The sequence below is a fragment of the Mandrillus leucophaeus genome, unplaced genomic scaffold (assembly GCF_000951045.1).
Source record: "Mandrillus leucophaeus isolate KB7577 unplaced genomic scaffold, Mleu.le_1.0 Scaffold331, whole genome shotgun sequence".
NCBI lineage: Eukaryota > Metazoa > Chordata > Mammalia > Primates > Cercopithecidae > Mandrillus > Mandrillus leucophaeus.
This window is the reverse complement of record NW_012103488.1, coordinates 2,274,818-2,284,132: the sequence shown is the minus strand read 5'-3', so window position 1 is coordinate 2,284,132 and position 9,315 is coordinate 2,274,818. Positions and strand designations below refer to the sequence as shown.

General features: G+C 37.0%; 1 protein-coding gene across 1 annotated transcript in view; it reads left to right on the top strand.

Moving 5' to 3' along the window:
* The window catches only part of KIF11 (kinesin family member 11), a 71,204-nt gene that overhangs the window by 45,358 nt on the left and 16,531 nt on the right, over window positions 1–9,315 (top strand). Inside the window, exons 15-17 of the mRNA XM_011988485.1 lie at window positions 2,734–2,859; window positions 2,937–3,095; window positions 5,348–5,454. Of these exons, the coding sequence (XP_011843875.1) occupies window positions 2,734–2,859; window positions 2,937–3,095; window positions 5,348–5,454 (392 nt within the window). The remainder of the gene's footprint in view (window positions 1–2,733; window positions 2,860–2,936; window positions 3,096–5,347; window positions 5,455–9,315) is intronic.

The following is a 9,315-nucleotide window of genomic DNA, read 5'->3' as shown; positions in this document are numbered from 1 at the left end:
GATGGGGTTTTACCATGTTGGTCTGGCTGGTCTCGAACTCCTAACCTCAAGCAATCCACCCACCTCAGCCTCCCAAAGTGCTGGGATTATAGGCGTGAGTCACCGTGCCCGGCCGAGGATACGTCTATATTTTAAAAGACAGATCTCTCCACTGTTTATTCTCTCCCAGAAAGATTATTTTCAAATGTATGGAACTAACTTTTGAAACTTTTTTCACTCATGTCTTGTAACATTAGGAATAGGAGTTATTAGTGAGGCTTTTAATGACTAAAGGGCAAGTTTAGCACCACATGATAGCAAGGGATTTGTTAGTTGGCCCAGAAATTGGTAAGTCCCTCTTTCCTCAGGGGTCCTGGACCCAACCAGAAGGGGATATTGGGTAGTTAATTTTAAAACTACAGTAATATATGATAGTAATAATAGTGCAAGAAAAGTATGTTTAAGAATTCTGGGAACACATAACAATTCTTAGGGTTAGATCTGTGTGGCTGTGCCCTTCTGGGCCATAACTGTAAATCTTTTCTCCACAGTTCTATGGAAGTCACTCATCTAATTGCACTTCATATTACCTCCTTCATACTTGATTTATATAGTCTTTATTTTAAAATTGTATGGTTGGTCTAGGAAGTTCTTAGCCATATAATTTGTTTTCTGTGTGCAGGGTCTTTGCCTCCCTTTTTCAGTTTAACAATATTTATTAAACATTTCCAAGTAAATACTGCAAATGTTAGCTGACCCTCTGCCTCAATTCATTGCTTAGATGACATTATTTGATAGGTTTTCTCAATCACCCAAATTTGACAGTGTTAAAAGATACCCTGTCAGTACTAACTTTTCAAATATTGATTCATTCATTAAATGGTCTCTATATATACAAGCATACTTCAAAGATGTTGCAGGTTTGCCTCCAGACTACTGCAATAAAGTGAATATTACAATAAAGCAAGTCATGAATTTTTTGGTTTCCCAGTGCATGTAAAGGTTATGTTGACCAGGCGCAGTGGTTCACGCCTGTAATTCCAGCAGACGCCTGGTGGGACAATCAGAACACAAACAACGTTTATCAATTACGTTTGCTGTCTTACAGGGGTACAGTTTACGGTACCCCAAGACAATTATAATAGTAACATCAAAGATCATTGATCACAGTGTGTAATGAAAAAGTTTGAAATACTGCAGTAGTTACCAAAATGTGATGCAGAGACAGAAAGTGAGCACATGATATTTGAAAAAAGTCACTGATAGACTTGCTCAAGGTAGGGTTGTCACAAACCTTCAATTTGTAAAAATTTGGTATCTGTGATGCATAGTAAGGTGAAGCACAATAAAATAAGCTATGCCTGAATTGATATATTTCTACTTACCAAGTTACAATTTTTGCTTGAATTAAAAGAAAAGAGGAATGTTGCTGTCATAAAATTAGGTGAAATTGATATGCTAGCTCTTCTTTCCAAAAGAATGCCAGTAGGCCTATAAGTATTTACTAATGTATTTCTGTTATACTTCCTCAGCCCTATCCTACCAAAAGAGCTTAGATCAGGACTTTTTTTCTTTTTATAAATATTTCCAATCTATACTACATTCTTAATTTTTCCCATTTCTTGACAAGAACAACATCTTTCACAAGTTCTTCTGATACAATAGGATATAAGTCATCTCAGATCTTCAAAGTTAAATACTTCTAGCCCAAGGGCTAATCTTGATGACTACTTGGTCTCAGCCTTTTTGACTGGTAACCTAAACTTGTTTGAAATTTATTTTCTTAAAGTATACTTACAGGTTTTTAAAAATTAATTTTCTTTGGAGTGCTGAAATCTTAATTGATTGTCATTTTCCTCTCTTTTGAATTCTTCTGACTTCTATTTCATTAAACTATTAAGAAATTGTTCTGGCTCGTGCGGCAGCTCATCGCAGCACTTTGGGAGGCCGAGGTGGGTGGATCACCTGAGGTCAGGAGTTCGAGATCAGCCTGGCCAACATGGTGAAACCCTGTCTTTACAGAAATACAAAAATTAGCTAGGCATGGTAGCAGGTGCCTGTAATCCCAGCTACTTGGGAGGCTGAGGCAGGATAATTGCTTGAACCCAGGAGGCAGAGGTTGCAGTGAGCCGAGATCACGCCATTGCACTCCAGCCTGGGCCACAAGAGTGAAACTCTATCTCAGAAAAAGAAAAAAAAAAAATTCTATGTTTTCACTGGACTTGAAAAAAGAGAAATTATTATACTTATTGTAATATAAATTATAATAAATTATTATATTATTATATTGATTTATCTATGTAGACTATAAAGAATGGAGAATGGGGCCGGGCGCAGTGGCTCACGCCTGTAATCTCAGCACTTTGGGAGGCCTAGACGGGCAGATCATCTGAGGTCAGGAGTTTGAGACCAGCCTGGCCAACATGGCGAAACGCCATCTCTACTAAAAATACAAAAATTGCCTGGGTGTGGTGGCTCACACCTGTAATCCCAGCTACTCGGGAGGCTGAGGCAGGAGAATCACTTGAACCCATGAGGCAGAGGTTACAGTGAGCCAAGATCTTGCCATGGTACTCCAACCTGGGCAACAGAATGAGACTCTGTCTCAAAAAAAAAAAAAAAAAAATGGAGAATGGAAATTTAGAATTTTAATGTGAATATTTAGCTACCAAAGTATTTAAGATATCATTTAGAAAGGTTTATGGAAGTGGAAATATTCTTTTTAAAGACCTATTTGTTTATTTTTAAAACCAGAATGTACTCAAGACTGATCTTCTAACTTCACTGGAAACAATTTTATCCCCAACTGTGGTGTCTATACTGAAAATCAATAGTCAACTGAAGCATATTTTCAAGACTTCATTGACAGTGGCCGATAAGGTAACAAATGCTATGTTCTTAATATCTCAAAATTGATGTGTTGTTTAAGAAGGAAACTCATTTTTGTTTCTTCAAAGATAGAAGATCAAAAAAAGGAACTAGATGGCTTTCTCAGTATACTGCGTAACAATCTACACGAACTACAAGAAAATACCATTTCTTCCTTAGTTGAGTCACAAAAGCAATGTGGAAACCTAACTGAAGACCTGAAGACAATAAAGCAGACCCATTCCCAGGTATGTTGTTTAGCTGACTTGGGGAGTACAGAAAGAGAGTTTTAGGATGATTTGATATAACTTGATAATTAATCTATGTTATACAATCTGAATACTATAAAACCTGAAACCTGAAAATACCATAGCCACTGTTGCTTATAACAGTAATTATTGTAAAGCAATTGAGAATACTTCTCTTAATATTTGAAGTTTTGCTACATCTAGAACCCCATGCAGAACCACAATATGACAAAACAGTCCTTTTCTCACATCAAGATGAAAGAGGAATCTGGAGAAACATACCTTTAGAGAAGAATGGTTATAACATTTAAAGTGAACATGTATCTACATTAAAACCTGCTAAGTTGCTTCTTTCTAGGATGGCATGGATAGTTGTCTTTCATAAACCAAGTCCTACTTTTCTCTTATTTCTGTCTCATTGATAGACATTTAAAACATAGTAAATTGATACAATTTATAATTCTTATTGATTATAAATATAATTCATGATTTATCTTCCCTGTAAACTGTTCCTCATTATATGAGGCTTTAAACCAAAACCAAGCCTTCAAACCATTATAAATATCAGATATATGAAAAACAGCTTCTGGTATTCTTAAGACTTTAATAATGACTGTCTAAAATTTTATTAAATAAGCTTATTATGATATGACTGAACTCTTGTAATAGTTAACATTTATTGAGCAATTAACTGTGTGTTTATTCCTCCCATCAATATAGATATAAATTCTATTACTAGTCAGATTTAATGAGGAAACTGAGACCTTGTGAGCATCTAATAGTATGTAGATCATCTTACAGAAGGTGGGAGTGATTGTATTACCTGAAAAGCATCCATGTTTGAGTGTCTCTTCTATGTGTTTCTTGGCAACTTAAAATTGCAGTATTTTCTCATACATCTGCGTAGGTTATTTCCCCTTAAGCCTGTTGAGAACTTTTTAGGTGTATATTCTAAGGCTGATCTAAGGTTTTTTATAAATTTACTGTTTTGAAATGCTTAAAATTGTTAGGCAGTTGTTTAAAAAAACAAAACAAAAAAATCTGATCTGAAAAGTATCTTAGCATGAATAATTTGGCTTCCCTGGCTTTAAGGAAGCAAGTTCAGTTTGTGAGCTATTTCTTAGGTTTTCCAGAACTTGAAATGAGCACTATTAAAATAATTGTGTAAAACTTTGAACACATTTACATATGGATAAATATGGTAATACCTGCATTAGCATTCAAATTATTAATCTGATAATACCTTTGAGACTAGTAAAAATACTGACAGACTTTATTCATAATCAGAATGTTAGATATGTATTGTCAACTGATGTGTTATTCAGAGATACTGGCCAACCAGCAGACTGAACAGTGAATAAGAATGTTAGATGTATTTTCAGCTCTTCCTTGGTCATTAGGATGGCTTCTTCATTTTGCAATGTAGCATGTTATATGCCTGCAAGAGCTTGTTTTCAAAAATGTAAAATATGAGCAAAGATAAGACTATTTACATTTTGTTAATATGATCCAACTAGGTTCTGTAAAATTTTTTAGCTCCAGTAATTGATAATATTTTTGGATTGCTTGACCCGTTAGTATATCACATTAATTTTCCCTTCTAGTAGTGTTATCAGTTAAAAAGCTACTACATATATCTGTCAAAGTTGGTCTTAAACATAATGTGATATATGGGGTTGTTTGAGTAGTTTTGAGGTACACTGAAAGTAATTTGTTACTTATAGCTAAAATAGTAAAGTTTGCTAATTATTTACTTTTTAAAAAATCCTGGCTGGATGTGATGGCTCACATCTGTAATCTCAGCACTTTGAGAGGCTGAGGCAGGGTGATACCTGAGGCTAGGAGTTTGAGACCAGTCTGGTCAACATAGTGAGACCACGTCGCTACGAAAAAAAAAAATTGTTTAAATTAGCCAGGCATGGTGGCTCATGCCTGTAGCCCCAACTACTTGGGGACTGAGGAAAGAGGATCCCTTGAGCCCAGGAGGTTGAAGCTGCAGTGAGCCTTGATTGTGCCACTGCACTACAGCTTGGACAACAGAGTGAGACCCTGTCTCTAAAAAAAAAAAATCCTACATTTTAATATCACTTCCACCGCTTTCCTCTGTGGAAGAAAGGTAGAGTTAAAGCTCTCTTGTCAAGAATTTATATAATTAACACCTATGGACAATACTTCTTGTTTTGTTACCAGTCATAAAAAATGTTCAAGTGTCATAATTTTAAGTCTCCTCACTTCCCACACTTTTCTTACAGGAACTTTGCCAGTTAATCAATCTTTGGACAGAGAGATTCTGTGCTTTGGAGGAAAAGTGTGAAAATATACAGAAACCACTTAGTAGTGTCCAGGAAGATATACAGCAGTAAGCTATTTTAAAATTCTCTTAAACTTTTCTGTAAGTCTGAAATTATTTCAGAAGAAAAAGCTTTAAATAGTACAAATAATTCCTCTGTGTACTTTCAAATTTTGTTGATATTTTATTATGTATGTGTATATATACATGCATATAAATGTCTTTTCATTGCATATTTGTGCTCTCTTTTAAGACAGTGAAAAACCTGGCTGTTATCCACAATATATTTTCGAATTTCCTCAATCTTAGAAAACACACTAAGTAATTTCACAATTTCTAACCTATATTACTGATGAAAAATTTACTAACTAGAGCAGGGTTTGGCAAACTATGGATAGCAGGCTGGATGCCTATTATTGCAAATAATTTCATTGGACACTGTCATATCCATCTGTTTACATGTTGTCTTTGGCTGCCTTTGTACTGCAGTGGCAAAGTTGAGTCATTGCATCCAAGTCATTGAACAATAGCCTAAAATATTTGCTATCTGGCTTTTCAAGAAAAAGTTTGCTGATTCCTGTATTAGAGTTTTGTTTTGTTTTTTCATTTTTGTTTTTGTTTTTGAGATGGAGTCTTGCTCTGTCACCCAGGCTGGAGTGCAGTGGTGCGATCTCGGCTCACTGCAAACTCCGCCTCCCGAGCTGACGCCATTCTCCTGCCTCAGCCTCCCAACTAGCTGGGACTACAGGTGCCCGTCACCACGCCTGGCTAATTTTTTGTATTTTTAGTAGAGACGGGGTTTCACCATGTTAGCCAGGATGGTCTCTATCTCCTGACCTCGTGATCTGCCCGCCTCGACCTCCCAAAGTGCTGCGATTACAGGCGTGAGCCACCGCGTCCGGCCCTGTGTTGTTTTTTGAGACAAAAACAAACAACCTGCTCTGTAGCCCAGGCTGGAGTACAGTGGCCCGAGTGCAGTGGCGTGATCTCGGCTCATTGCAACCTCCGCCTCCCAAGTTCAGACGATTCTCCTGCCTCAGCCTCCCGAGTAGCTGGGATTATAGGCACATACCACCATGCCTGGCTAATTTTTTGTATTTTTAGTAGAGATGGGGCTTCGCCATTTTGGCCAGGCTGGTCTTGAACTCCTGGTCTCAACTGATCTCCCACCTCGACCTCCCAAAGTACTGGGATTGCAGGTGTGAATCACTGTCCCCCGCCTATATTAGAGTTTAATGTTGCTTTGTAGCCTCATTGCTTGCCAGTTCTGGCCTGTATTAGAGTTTAATGTTGCTTTGTAGCCTCATTGCTTGCCAGTTCTGGCCTGTATTAGAGTTTAAGGTTGCTTTGTAACCTCATTGCTTGCCAGTTCCGCATACTTACCATACACTACAGTCAGACCTATGTTTTCTTTTTTAGGAATTTTATAACTTTATGGTTTAACATTTATATTCATAATCCATTTAAAAATTTTTATATAACATAGGAGATTTGCCAGGTTTCAGTTTTTTTGCCTATAGAGTATTCTATTCTCATGAGGAGAAAGATACTATATTTACCCTATTTTTCCCCATTTAATTCCTAAATTAAACTTCCTAAAGTTTCAAGCTTTCTTTGGTGTGAAGAACTTCTTGTAGTCTTTAAGGGTGGGTCTGCTGGACACAAATTCTGTTTTCCTTTGTCCAAGAATGTCTTGATTTCCCCTGCATTCCTGAAAGGTATTTTCGCTGGCTATGGAATTCAGGGTTAACAATTATTTTTTTCCAGCATTTGAAATATGCTATTCATTTTCTTCTTCTAGCCACTATGAAATGAGAAATCCACTGCCATTCAAGTAATTGTTCCCTTATAGGCAATCTCAGTACAGCTGCTTTCAAAACTTTTTTGTCTTTAAAAACTTGATTATATTTTGTCTACTCATATTTCTTTGAGTTTATTCTATTTGGGTTTTGTTTAGCTGCTTCAATCTGTAGGCTTATGCCTTTCACGAAAACTTGGGAATTTTTCATCTATTAATTCTTTGAATAGTTTTCAGCCCTATACTCTTTTTTTCTCTGCCCCAATGACTTTGATGACACAAATGCTAAATCTTTTATTTTGGTCCCTCAGGAGATACGTATATTTCTTATAGATATATATATATTCTCTTTGTTGTTCACATTGGGGAAATTCTATTGATCTGTCTTCATATTCACTGAGTCTCCTTCTGTCATCTCTAACCTACTGTTAAACCCATTCAGTGAGGTGTTTTATTTCAGTTATTGCTTTTTTATTTTTAGTTTTATAATTTTCATTTGCTTTTTTTATACCTTGTTTCTTAGCTAGGATTTTTTTTTCCCCCAGGAGTATTTTAATTTCTTTTTAGAGCATTTTTATGATGGCTGCTTTAAAATCCTTTCCAGACAGTTCCAACATCTGAGTTTTCTTGTTGTTAGTGTCTATTGATTGTCTTTTCTCATTCAACTTGTGATTTTGTGATTCTTGATAAGTGATTCCATATTGTACCTTGAAGATTTTGGGTATTATGTTAGGAGATTCAGGATCTTATTTAAGTATTTTTTAGCTGGCATTTACCCTGTTTAGGCTTAGCATACAGATCCAGGCTCACTTTTATGGGCTGTGGTTCCACTGACAATTTAGTTTTTAGAGCCCTTGCAGTGTTACTCTGATAATGCTTTGTTTGTGTGCTACCCACATGAGAAAAATCTGTATTCTGCTTTTGTTGGATGAAGTGTTCTGTATGTGTCACTTTGATCAAGTTGATTGATAGTGCTATTCAGGTCATCCACGGCCTTACTGAGTTTCTGCCTATTTGTTCTCTCAATGACTAAGAGGGGAGTATTGAAATCTCTAATTGTAGATTTATCTGTTTTTTTTTTAATTAGTTCTATCAGTTTTTGCCTCGTGTATCTGAAACTCTGTTGTTGGGTGCATATACATTTAGGATTATTATACCTCCTTGGAGAATTGACCTCTTTATCATTATGTAATATCCACTTTTATTTCTGATAATCTGTCTTGTTCTGAAGTCTGTTTTGTCTGAAATGAATACAGATTCTCCAGCTTTCCTTTGATTGCTATTTGTATGATGTATCCTTCTCCATCTCTTTACTTTTGGTCTAAGTCTTTTTTTTTTTTTTTTTTAAGACAGAGTCTTGCTCTGTCGCCCAGGCTGGAGTGCAGTGGCGCTGTCTCCCTCGCTGCAAGCTCCGCCTCCTGGGTTCACGCCATTCTCCTGCCTCAGCCTCCCGAGTAGTTGGGACTACAGGCACCTGCCACCACGCCCAGCTAATTTTTTTGTATTTTTAGTAGAGACGGGATTTCACCGTGGTAGCCAGGATGGTCTCGATCTCCTCACCTCGTGATCTGCCCGCCTCGGCCTCGCAAAGTGCTGGGATTACAGGCATGAGCCACCGTGCCCGGCCCTTTTGGTCTAAGTCTTTATATTTAAAGTGGGTTTCTTATAGACAGCATATAGTTGGGTCTTGCTTTTTCATCAAGTTTATAATCTATTTATTTGATTTATTTATTTATTTGAGACAGAGTCTTTTGCTGTGTGGCCCAGGCTGGAGTACAGTGGTGCAATCTTGGCTCACTGCAGCCTCTGCCTCCTGGGTTCAAGCGATTCTCCTGCCTCAGCCTCCTGAGTAGCTGGGGCTATAGGCACACACCACCATGCCCAGCTAATTTTTGTATTTTTACTAGAGATGGGGTTTCACCGTGTTGGCCAGGCTGGTTTTGAACTCCTGACCTCAAGTGATTTACCTGCCCTGGCCTCCCAAAGTGCTGGGATTATAGGTGTGAGCCACTGCACCCAGCTGCCTTTCCTCATTTAAATTGAGCAATTTTTATGTTTTTATTTTATCTCTTCCATTGACTTATTTATACTTTTAAAATTTTCCCTTTTTAGTAGTATTTCTAGGATTTAAA